Raw genomic sequence first — 13,716 nt, forward strand, 5'->3', positions numbered from 1 at the left:
ATTCTCCACGTTGGCCATTATACCAGAGGTATAGGTAGGCAGTGCCTCTTAAATGGTCCATGGGCCATGGCACTTGTGTCCTCGACCCGTACGAGTTGGTCAGAAGAGGGTAAGGGGAATACTCTAGTATATCACACAGTCCACCAAAAATAGTGACGGCTGCCCAAACTAAGACATTTTTAGGTGCGCCCTTATACTAGATGTTGGAGTAGTCATTCTCTTAAAAATGGCTCATAGCACTTATGCTATAGACCCGAACGAGTTTGTCAACAATGAGTTAAAAGGGGGATGAATTAGCCCGGTATATAACGAAGTTGAAATAAACTGTTGCCCGCTGGCTAAACTAAGAAATTATCCACGCGGGCCATAATATGAGAGGTAGAGGAAGGGATTGCCTCTATAAAATGACCATGAGCACGTATGACCTAGACCCGTACTAAACTATTGCTGGATGGCTAAGAGATTCTCCGCGTGGGCCATGATACCAGAGGTAGAGGTTGTCATTGCCTCTAAAATGGCCTAAATCACTTATTCCCTAGAGAAGTACGCCGTATCATCAAAGGGTTTAAAAGGGAGTTGGAACCTCTGTTTACAAAGAAGTCGAAATAAATTATCGCCGGCTTGCTTAAGTACGAGATTCTCCAAGTTGGCCATTAATCCTAGGTTAAATGTGTGCATTGCCTTTTAAATGGCTGATAAAACTAACGCCCTAGACCTGTACCAGTTTGTCAGCAAAAGGTTAAAGGGGGGATGCGATGCCTCTTTTTACAACGAAAATATAAATTAAGCCGACTGGCCTAACTAAGAGATTCTATACGCGGGGTATTATATCAGAGGATGAGGTAGGCATTACCTCTAACATAGCCATAACACGTATCTCCCAGACCCGTGTAAGTTAATCAGCAAAGGGTAAGGGGGGTACCTAAGTATATCACAAAGTCGAAATAAACTATTGCTGGCTGGCTAAACGAAGAGATTCTCCACATGGGCCATGATACCAGAGGTAGAAGTGGCCATAGCCTCAAAAATGGCCACTTATGCCGTAGACCCGTACCAGTGCTTCAGCAAAGTGTTAAAAGGGGGAGGTGGTATCTATGTTTACAACGAAGTCGAAATGAATTATTGCCGGCTGGCCAAACAAAGAAATTCTCAACATAGGCCATTATAACAAAGGTAGTGGTGGACATTGCATCTAAAATGGCCCATACTTCTTATTCCATTGATCTGTACGAGTTTGTCAGCAAAGGGTAAGGAGGGTACCCTGGTATATAACAAAGTCGAAATAAACTATTGCCGGATGGCCAAAAATAAAAGATGATCCACGTTTATCATGATACCAGAGGTAGAGGTGGGCCTTGCCTTTAAAATGGTTTATAGCACTTATGCCAGCAAAAGGAAAGGAGGGTATTCTAGTATATCGCAAAGTCGTTATGAAATATTGCCGGCTGTTCGAACTACGAGATTCACCACATGGGCCATGCTACCAGAGGTATAGGTGGTCATTGCCTTTAAAATAGCCTATAGCGCTTATATGTCATATACCCGTACGTGTTTGTCAGTAAAGAGCTAAAATGAGGAGGTGGTACCTCTGTTCACATTAAAGTCAAAATAACTGTAGCCGGTAGGCCAAACTCCGGGATTCTCTACGTGGATCATTATACCAGAGGTAGAGGTTTATTTCGACTTCGTTGTAAACAAAGGTAACACCTTTTATTTTTAACCCCTTGCAGGCAAAATCGTACAGGTCTTTGGAATTAGTGTTATATGCCATTTTAAAGGCAATTACCATATCTATCTCTGGTAAAATGGCCTACGTGGAGAACCTCTTAGTTTGGCCAGCCGGCATTACTTTATTTCGACTTTGTTGTAAACAGAGGTACCATCTCCCCCTTTTGATTCATTATTGTCAAACTCGTACGGGTCTAGGGCATAAGTGCTATAAGATATTTGTATGGCAATGCCCTCCTCTATCTCTGGTAAAATGGCCTACGTGGAGAATCTTTTAGTTTGGCCAGCCGGCAATTATTAAAGTGTATTTCGACTTCGTTGCAAACAGAGGTACCACCTTACCCTTTTAATTCATTGTTGTCAAACTCGTACGGGTCTTGGGCCTAAGTGATCTGTGCCTTTTTTAAGGCAATGCCTACTTCTACCTCTGGCATCATACCCCACGTGGAGAATCTCTTGGCCAGCCGTCAATTGTTTATTTCGACTTTTTTATATACCAAGGTACTTCCCTAACCCTTTGCTGACTTACTCGCTGGCTTATCCCTTATTGTAAGTAAGTAAGTTCAATAAATATAAGACTATATGCCAGGTCTTTCTGACAACCAATTACAAACAAATTGGGGTTTATCTAATGAGGCTTTTCCCAGGATGCAATTGCTCGTAGACTGTATACAGTTCACCAAATAATCCACAAATTCCGCAAAAGGATCTTTTAATTATAGGCCATGTCCATTTAGACATTAAGCAACAAAAGCCCAGCATGACCGATGCATTTGTCTTTAACATCTCCGATATTGATTCCGCGTGGCCTTCCAATTGACATGAGTGTCCATTGGTGTTCATTGTTAAACCTTTGGAGCTATATCAGTTTGTGTGGAAATTAAGAGCACGATGACCTTCCCTTGGTGATAACAGTCAACATGACCAACAACCATATCGTGTGTTACCAAAAGCCGTCAGCGATAGTCACACCGACAATTTGCTACCTTCGTGGACAAAAGCCTGGCTTTTCGCTGGATCCTAATTAACATCTAGTGTTGTCACTACCATTTGCTGTAGAGATTTAGTTGCACAACATAACAGAAACATTCTTTGTAAATACTCTATGTTGATATTTTGACATTTGGATGGTTCATATACCAATTGTAGCCGAAAAATGATAATGAAACATTTCTGTTTAATATCGATCTATTGTTGGAATTGTAAATTTTCATATTCAATTTTTGTTTGTTTAAAGATGACCATTTTAAATAAAGATTTTAATTTTTTAAAAAGCAAGTGTTAGACTTGTGCTTTTATTGCCACTCAGTTCATATAACCTGTCATTTTAGTCGAGCCTGTAACTTTTGTTGCAGAAAGCTCGACATATGAATAGTGATCCGGCGGCGGCGGCGGCGGCGGCGGCGGCGGCGGCGGCGGCGTAAGTTGACTTCTGAAAAGCTTAATATTTTAGAAGGTGGAAGAATTGGATGCTTCATACTCTGTATATAGATGCCTCATGTTACGACGTTTCTGTCAGTCACATGTCCAATGTCCTTGACCTCATTTTCATGGTTCAGTGATCACTTGAAAAAAAAGTTCAGAATTTTTGTAATGTTGAATTCTCTCTTATTATAAGTAATAGGATAACTATATTTGGTATGTGCGTACCTTGCAAGGTACTCATGCCCGTCAGACAGTTTTCACTTGACCTCGACTTCATTTCGTGGATCAGTAAACAAAGGTTAGAATAAGTTTTGGTGGTCAAGTCCACATCTCAGATACTATAAGCAACAGGGCTAGTATATTCGGTGTATGGAAGGACTGTAAGGTGTACATGTCCAACTGGCAGGTGTCATCTGACCTTGACCTAATTTTCACGGTTCAGTGGTTATAGTTAAATTTTTCTATCTTGGTCTGTTTTTCTCATACTTTATGCAATGAGTCTACAATATTTGTTGTATGGAATGATTGTAAGGTGTACATGTCTAGCGGGAAGATATCATCTGACCTTGACCCCATTTTCATGGTTCAGTGGTCAAAGTTCAGTTTTTGAGTTTTGGTCTTTTTATCTAATATTATATGCCAAAGGTCACTATATTTGGTGCATGAAAATATCTTATGATCTATATATAAGTCTCCCAGGTTTTATTTGACCATGACCTCAATTTCACGGTACATTGCACAGTGTTAAGTTTTTGTGTTTTGGTCTGTTTTTCTTAAACTATAAGTAATAGGTCAAGTATATTTGTTGTATCGAAGAATTGTTAGCTGTTCATGTCTGCCTGGTATGGTTCGTCTGACCTTTACCTCATTTTCATAATTCATTTGATCTTTGTTTAGCTATCTTGGTTTATGTTAAGTTTATGTGGCAGTTGTAATAAATCTTTATACTTAGGGCTATCAACATAATATTAATGATGAGTAAAGTAGGCGAGACATTTCAGTGTGTGCACTCTTGTTTAAATGTGCTTATTTATCCGAGTCCTGGAATGCATTCCAGTGGCTTTCATTCGTTTACTTTTGTGTAAATTTTATACAGATCAGTATTCTTTCAAATGTTTTACCAATATTTTAGCTGCATGTAACATCTTGAACACTCAGAACAGCAAAACAAAATTTAGATTTCAGAAATAAATAGCCTTTAGTCATCGACGAATAGCCGATGATTTCAAGAGTTGTTTCCGTTAAAGGATGATTCCTTTTTTTTGTGCAATACTTGCTCTTTCGGAGGCTCGAGGGTAATTTCAGCAAACATTTATCATTTTTGTTTTCATTACAAATTTTATTTATTACACTATTAGTTATAACTTTATGAATTGGCTCAAAAATCAACCCAAAAAATCGAATGATTTTGGCCTCAGATTTATTTTTCAAATGTTTATATCACTGTAAAAGCTCCAAATTGTCTCCCTTTAGTGCAATAATGACATTTTGTTTTGGCATTAGAATTAAAATGTCTTTTTCAACTCATCGGTGACCTATAGATATTTTTCAAATATGCTTTACGTAAACTAAACAGTTGTAAAATTAAATCGATTTCTGTAATTTAGTTCTTTTTTTATTTCGATATATATATCTCTCTATTTTTCCTATTAGTTCAACTTAAAAAAAAGTACCTTAACAAAAATGGTTGCTTCTTTCGAGGGCAGATTGTGAGCTTAAGTGAACGATAACCCCATGTTTTTATTTGATTTTTCTATTTAGTGTATGATAAAAGTTCATCTATAGAAAAACAAGCAAAATCCTACATGTATATTTAAAAAATAATGGATTAATACCCTCCAGTCCCCTTAACGACAAAAAAAATAAATAGAACATTACGTTTAAGTATCACCTACAGTATTTTACAACCTCCATTGGTGATACATTATATGTATTTCTGCTGTTGTTTTATATAAGTTATTGTCCTGAATAAACATCTTTATGCGTTTTTGCGTTTTTGCGTTTCAGTTTTTATTGTGAAATTTCTTCAATCAGCCAAGACAAACTTTAAATTTCGCCTTAACGATGTTTTCGCGAGAAATCCATGTATTATTATCGAATTACTACATTTAATCATTGTCTAGTGCCCTAAAATGAGATTTTCCGAGACGCTGGGTTTGAAATGGGATACCCTATTTAATTTAAACAATATTTGCAATCTTTTCAAAAAGATGCAGATGGGAATTTTCGTTCCTTATGAAAGTGTTCGCAAGGAGTTAAATTATAAACTCCTTATAGGATTATCAAAAAGCAACTATTAAGGACCCCCTTGGAATAAAGATCTTCCAAGACAACGTGTTCGAGAGTTTGAGTTTAATACATGACTTTTTAAAACTTAATGGACGGAGCAGGATTATCTTACTCTTCCAGTTAACCATACATCATCACAGTTACATTGGTTCTTGTTGCTCAGATTTTAAATTTCAATGATTTCGTCCGAGACCACAATTGTCGTCCCTTGATTTTCGTTATTAGTCCCTAGTGATAACAGTGGGTTACTTGCCAATAATTTTTATACCCCTTCCAAATTTATTTCTCCTTGTGTAATGCCTCACATTGTAAGTAGGGGGGGGGGGGGTGAAATTACACTGTAAAAAAATTTGGGTCCAGAATTTTACAGGAAAGTAGTGATTTGGTCCAGCTGAAAAGGGTTAAAAATTAGCACTTCGGAAGCTGTCAAAAGATTTCAAGACACCCTAAACACAAAATTGTCCATATTTTGAGTTAGACGCGATGAAGTGTTCTATAATTTTGATATAATTTGTCCCAAAATGAGTACAACACACTGTAAAAGTTTCATTGAGAAAGCGCAGGTGGGATTTTTTATATTTTCATTTATGTTCTAAAAGAAATGCACTACGAATTAATTGTGTTCTCGGACCATTTGTTTTGTGGACTGTTGTGTATCTTGTTGTTTTTCATTCAGCTGCGGCTTTGTTGGTTTCTTTCAACCCTTTTTAGTGTGATTATCCTTTGGTACATTTTGCCTCTCTCTTATATATGATATCGCAATAATTATATATATGTAAGCGTTCATATACATTTATATGGATACAATATTGAATTAAAATAGATATAATAATTAGATGAGTGAAAAAAAGAAAATGAAGTAATAATTGTACGTGTGAGGAGTTGGCATTCTTATAAAAAAAGAAGATGTGGTATTATTGCAAATGAGACAACTATCCACAAAAGACCAAAATGACACAGACATTAACAGCATTAGGTCACCGTACGGCCTTCAACAATGAGGAAAGCCCATACAGCATAGTCAGCTATAAAAGGCCCCGATAAGACAATGTAAAACAATTCAAACGAGAAAACTAACGGCCTTATTTATGTCAAAAAAATAAATGAAAAAACAAATATGTAACACATAAACAAACGACAACCACTGAATATACAGGCTCCTGACTTGGTACAGGCACATACATAAATAATGTGGCGAGGTTAAAGTCTTTTACACTAGAAATATTTTAGATCTTGTTATATAGACTAATTCTTATTCATTCTGGTCGTAAGTTCGTCTGTCATCCTCAAACGTGTGAGCAATGGTGTACGTACACCAATTTGTAGAATACATGGGATATTCAAAGACTTAAACGAACGTAGAATACATGGGATATTCAAAGACTTAAACGAACGTTAAGTCTCAGAGGCATGACTTTTTATTAGTTGTTAGTGGCTTTGAAATAGCTGTCAGATAACTGCAAGTACTCTCAGATCTGTTCATTGTGACTTTTTGTGTCGGGATGTATAAGTACCCGGCCACGTTTACTTGTATTTGTGTCTATCTGATGAGTTAAGCCTTTTTCAACTGATTTTTATAGTTCGTTCTTATGTTGTACTGTTATACCACTGTCCCAGGTTAGGGGGAGGGTTGGGATCCCGCTAATATGTTTAACTCCGGCACATTATTTAAATCTGTGCCTGTCCCAAGTCAGGAGCCTGTAATTCAGTGGTTGTCGTTTGTTTATGTGTTACATATTTGTTTTTCGTTCATTTTTTTACTTAAATAAGGCCGTTAGTTTTCTCGTTTGAATTGTTTTACATTGTCTTATCGGGGCCTTTATAGCTGACTATGCGGTATGGGCTTTGCTCATTGTTGAAGGTCGTACGGTGACCTATAGTTGTTAATGTTTGTGTCATTTTGGTCTTTTGTGGATAGTTGTCTCATTGGCAATCATACCACATCTTCTTTTTTATATGCTCGAAACTTTAGAATAGTTTAGAAATTTATCAAATCAAATAATCCTTGAGTGATGGTTTCGTTATTGAAATTCTAAATTGATGTTTAACCGCGCTAAATAATATATATATGATAATCATACGAATAAGTCAGGAAAGGAGTTTCAATCTGTAATTCAATAGTTGTTGTTTGTTTCTGTATTTGTTTGTCGTACAGTGTTTTGTAAATCAATGGTTTTCTCGTTTGAATAGTTTTATCATTATGTTAAATGGTGTCGGCGTTTGCTACATGTGGAAGTGCACACATTTACGACATGTTATTGCTTAAACGCACAGTTTCTTCTTCCCGCTAATAATATATAGTCACCATGCACTTATATGCGAATGGCCGATTGACAGTCGCTCCAAAATATTTTGCGACATTTCAGTTAAAAAAAAACTTTTTTAAGTCTGGTAATATTTTCGTCATATTTCCAACAACTTTATTTTTCTTAAACATTACAAATATTACAAATATAACAAACAAACAAACTTCATTTTTGGAACACTATCACAAAGTTTACGTAATACATGTGTAGCTATTTATTTAGATAAACTGTATTAATCCATACATTTCGGAATTATTTAGCAACTATATCCAAATGACGAGGAAGTTCGAGGTTATTCAAGTAATAAGATTAAGGAAACTTTGGTTAACACAACAGCATTTTCAACAAAGTAGTTTATTTTTGTTTGACAAACTCGAAAAGAGGGGGAAAAGTAATAAAATGGTTACTTAAGCATTTACTTAATTTCTATCACGAAATAAATGCGTTTAATATTTTAGATATAGATACAATATAGTGCATTCGTAAATGTAAAACACTTTTTAATAGAAAATTTAAAAGAGATATATCAACAGTGTTTATTTTAGAATTGTTCAAGTCTGTAGGGCTTATTCCCGATTGTCCCACTTTTTTTTAAATTAAGAGCTCATATTGTCCCACATGAAAAGTTCTGACTGGTCCACATTATTTTATGAGGCGAAATGTTCTTATCCCTTGTTAGATTGTCTCTATGGTTTTGTTTCAGATATATAAGCCAAAATCTACATTTTATGCGATGCTCTTCTTTTAGACATTGCGGCCATCTTAATTATTGGGCGGGGTCATCGGATACTTTTTTGAAACTAAATACCCTAAGGATGATTTTGGCCATGTTTGCTTTAATTTTGCCAGTAGTTTCAGAAAAGAAGATTTTTGTAAAAATTAATGACGACGACGAATAATGAGAAAATGAGAAAAGCTCACTTAGTCCTATGGTCCAGGTGAGCTAAAAAGCAAAACGGACAAAAAGCAAAAGTGTCGGACAAAAAGCAACATTATCGGACAAAAAGCAAAACGGACAAAAAGCAAAAGTATCGGACAAAAAGCAAAATTATCGGACAAAAAGCAAAACGGACAAAAAGCAACGGACAAAAAGCAAAAGTATCGGACAAAAAGCAAAATAATCGGACAAAAAGCAAAAGCGGACAAAAAGCAAATCGCGGACAAAAAGCACCGTATCAGACGTTGTCAGTTTATTTTCGATTTACGAGTTTGACTGTCCTTCTGGTATCTTTCGTTCCTCTTTTACAGTGATTCCAGTATTAAAGAGAAAAAAAAATGCCTGTCACAGAAAAATTTAAAATGTACGACTCCAGCAGAGCAATATCATAAGATTGTAAATCGAAAAATATATGTATAAAAAACGCGATCCATTAAAATCTATGTTCTATGAATTATAACATGTTTGCACTAAAATAAAAATAAAAGTATTTGGCAAAGAACATGGTTGTTGGATTAGGTAGAGAAATACCAAATGAGAATTGATAAGATTAAGCAAAAATTTAGACACACATCTATTACATTAGTTTTACATAAGCAAACATCAAATCTCGCATGTTGTGTGAAATGGGAAGATGCTTATTGAAACAAATAGGACTGACAGCCATGTCATGTTTTTTTCTGACTGATAACGACGTCTTTAGACTAAATCCATTGGATTTTTGATGTGTATGTTCCAAATAAAAATATTTTCATGAAATTTCATTGATATTATTAATTATTAATACATATGAAGCGATATAAAAGATCAGTTTGGACTTGATAACGTCAGCATATCTATATGCAGTATTGATCAGCTACTATAATGGATGCTTAAAAACACAATAAGAAACTGTCATATCATTACTACTAATAACCTTGTTCAAGGTGACCCGAGTAAAAAATGTATGACTCAATTGTAAACAAAAAGGCAATATTTTGTAGGTAGAATTTTCCGATCCGACCATTATAAAAGGATTAGTTACTCAAGGAAAAAATGGTTGCTGCAATAAATGGGTAACAAAGTACAAAATATCCTACAGTACAGACTGTAAAACATGGAATGTTTCTGGTGGAAGCTCTGGCCAGGTTTGTACTTAAAAAAAAACCAACAACAACTAAAAAAACTTACATAAAACAATTCCCCCCAAAAAATACGAAAAACCCCACTTTTTTTCATGTGCAAAAGACACATGTTTCAATAAATCTTGTCAGATACAGCTACAAAAAATTTAAAAGTCTACACCACATCTATTTGTAACACGTAAAGCGTATGAAATATATTGATTGATTAGTTAGTAATTGTTTTACGCAGCATCAACACAAAAAGGAGGCACAAAAGGAGGAACAAAAGACGAACATCCAAACCAGACTTGCATACATTTATCTCAGGAGATTTGAAATAAACTCTCACTAAAGTGCATGTATCTTTTAATAAACTTGGAAATGCAGTAAAAATGTAAAGTTGCAATTTATTTCCTATCAGAAGCAATGAATAGCAACTGACAGAAATGTCGTAACGGAAATTCCGTCATTTAATTCTCATAGTGATTATGAATGTTGCAAAATTGTATATTATGATTGGATTTATCCGTTTATGTTACAGGAAGGCAATTATATTTAATGACTACCTATAAATGTAGGAATTTTGTAGTAATAACCTCAACCAAGCCCAGGCCATCTGGAAATTCTCATTTGTTACTAGTAATAGAAAAACAATATGGACATACATAGTATTTTAGATATATTTCTTTAGAGTTAAGATTGAAAACATCTTGATTTATTCAATATTCCAGTAATAGTATATAAAACTGAAATGCAATTTATACTAGTATACTGAGTTCTACTTGAAAGTGATATAATAATATTTAACAAGGCTTAAATAACATTTAAAAAAAAATCAGAGATATAAAACTTAATATGCTTGGAAAAGGACTGAATATGTACAACTCAGTAATGTGCTAGGTATTATAATTCTCGCAATGATTGATATTTGTTTGTGAATTTCATTTAGGAATTTTGGATCTCAATGCGCTTCAACTTCGTACTTTATTTGGCCCCTTTTTTTTTGACGAAACGCGCGTCTGGCGTATATATAAAATTTAGTCCTGGCATCTATGATGAGTTTATTTACAACTACTGGGTCGATGCCATGCCACTGCTGGTGGAGATTTATTTCCCCGAGGGTATCATAAAACCAGTAGTCAGCACTTTTGTGCTGACATGAATTATCATTGATATTGTTATATTTATAAATTAACTGTTTACAAAATTTTGAATTTTTGGAAATACCAAGGCTTTTCTACCTCAAGCATAGATTACCTTAGCTGTATTTGGCAACACTTTTAGGAATTTTGGATCTCAATGCTCTTCAACTTCGTACTTTATTTGGCCCTATTTTTTTATTTTGTTAAAAACTTTTTTGGATTTGAGCGTCACTGATGAGTCTTTTGTTGACGAAACGCGCGTCTGGCGTATATATAAATTTAGTCCTGGTATCTATGATGAGTTTATTCATATTATCTATTTATAATAAATATTGCCTCATATCCATCTCATATCTATTTATTTTGTATACATTATGTACTTTGTTTTAGATCTTTAAAGCTAACACAGACAGAGATACACCTGTAACCAACATTTTACTATGTCCTACTGCTGTGAAATGTCTTAGAATACAGCCAGAAGAATGGAATAATGCTATAGGGATGAGGTTTGAACTTATTGGATGTCAAATTCAAAATGGAGGCATTTCAGCCAGTAATCTTTCATCAGCTACTACGCTGGCCAATCAAGTGACGGTTCAATCCACAAGTCCATCAACTGTATCTTCACAAGCAACTAGTTCGGCAGTAAATAGTGTATCTGTGACTCAACAACCACTTTCAGGTTTACAAAACATATAAAATGTCTTTAGCGAATTGCATTGATAACGTGTTGTAAAAATACAGATAATTTGTTGACGTTTTACCTACAGAACAAAGCGGGGACACATTATCTGTCTGTATCATAATCATATCATATAAGAAAGAGGAAGACAATAGTCTGTTTTTCAGAGATTTGTTTTTAGCGTCTAATCACACACTCTGCCCAAAAAATATTACAATACTGGATATTTTCCTGCTTTCATTCACCTTAACCTTTACTATACGGTGGCAGGTAGAACCTTCATAAGGGGGACACAACGACTGTCAAAAAAGTGGGGCTCCAGTCATGCTTCCGTGATTGCCTATATAATCAACCAAATCAAATATTTCCAACAAAAATGAGGGGGCTGGATCCGCCTATGGTATATAATAATAATAAAAAAAATTATTCTTATACAGAATAGGACCAAATTAGGATTTACTAGTAATTTTGTGGGAAGTACTAAAATTGTAGTTTAAAAATCTGTTTTAAAACTTAATGTGTTTATTGAATTTTGTTTTGGTGATTTTGCCTTTATCTATGGTGTTTTCATTTTAAAAGGCATTTTAGTTTATTGTTTCATGGAATGATAAGTAGTTGGAAAATAAATGTTGACAAACTTTTGTCCATTTTGGGAGGTAAACAGTCGCATACAAAGTTCGGCAAACGATTTTCTCTTTTATGCTTGAATTAACAACCCTTTAATTCACGTATGTCAAATAAAAGTAGTCATTAGAAAATATAAGAATATCTAATTAAAAAAAAGTGTTATATATAGTGACATTTGCGCAATTATAAAATCACAGTGTTGCTTATTTATTGAAGAAATATGCACATTGATATGTTTTGTACTTGCGCCGACTGATCTTGATAGATATCTTACTTATTTTTGTTTTCTTTCCGTGGAGTTTTAACTTACAAAAGACAGAAAGACACAAATCATATATCACTCATGTAGAGTTCATCCATAACAAATATATACAAAAAGTAAAATCACAAAAATACTTTTCACAGGACACTATTATGTCTTACATAGTTAGTTTCGAGTTAAAGTTTGCTTAATTGATAGACGAACCACAAATAGTTCTGTAGCTTTCCTGAATAATGAAACAAATTGGTTAATCAAACTCTACAGGCTAATGTTAACAGTTTTATGCTTTCAAAAGTAGTAACGGAGAGATACCAAAAGGACATTCAAATTCATTTATTGAAAATAAACTGACAACGCTAAGGGAAAAAAAAACACACAAAAAAAAAAACAAAAAAACAACAACACGCAACACAGAAATTTAAAGACTGATCCTCACGAAGTCCACCTAAAACCGAGTTATGCTGATTTTATTGTCCATCTAACACACCTGCATATCACATAACATCAATATACTTTGCATACATTCAGATTAGCTGTAGCCATTAATGTTTTCTTACAGGACAACACTGCAATTCATCCTTATTTTCAAATATGCCCTACAAAGGGAACATAACCATGACATCTAGTAGTGAATTGATGAAGGCCGATAAAACTAATGATTTTAGTGCAGATAGAGGTCGTTTGCATGCTAAAGAAACCATGACAATTGGCGTTACACTACATGGCGGTTGGTCTGCAGCAGTCCAAGACTTAAATCAGTTTATCAAAGTAAGGTTTGAATGAATGATTAAGGACAATTTATATTTATTCAATTAAGAAGAAGATATTTCCTCTGGGTTGTTGCTGAAGAAATAAATAAAAGATGATTCCATTCGTAATAATGTTAATAGATATAGGAAGATGTGGTGTGAGTGCCAATGAGACAACTCTCCATACAAATAACAATTTAAAAAGTAAACCATTATAGGTTAAAGTACGGCCTTCAACACGGAGCCTTAGCTCACACCGAACAACAAGCTATAAAGGGCCCCAAAATTACTAGTGTAAAACCATTCAAACGGGAAAACCATCTGCTATTTTGTACGAAATCTATAATTTGCCTTGACACACAGTTGATACTTCCACAAACACATTAATTTTCTGTTTTATATTACATTGAACCTAGTGATTTTTGCATTTCATATAAGAATAAAATACTAAGTACTCCTTTTCGTA

The 13,716-nt window shown here is 34.6% G+C and overlaps 1 protein-coding gene across 1 annotated transcript in view; it reads left to right on the plus strand.

The window, feature by feature from the left end:
• The window catches only part of LOC139510833 (uncharacterized), a gene marked incomplete at its 3' end in the record, with an annotated part of 35,858 nt that overhangs the window by 8,683 nt on the left and 13,459 nt on the right, over nt 1-13,716 (plus strand). Inside the window, exons 6-8 of the mRNA XM_071297369.1 lie at nt 9,669-9,812; nt 11,321-11,612; nt 13,061-13,269. Coding sequence (XP_071153470.1) covers nt 9,669-9,812; nt 11,321-11,612; nt 13,061-13,269 — 645 coding nt within the window. The remainder of the gene's footprint in view (nt 1-9,668; nt 9,813-11,320; nt 11,613-13,060; nt 13,270-13,716) is intronic.

Source organism: Mytilus edulis, chromosome 2 (genome assembly GCF_963676685.1).
Source record: "Mytilus edulis chromosome 2, xbMytEdul2.2, whole genome shotgun sequence".
NCBI classification, from domain to species: Eukaryota; Metazoa; Mollusca; class Bivalvia; order Mytilida; family Mytilidae; genus Mytilus; species Mytilus edulis.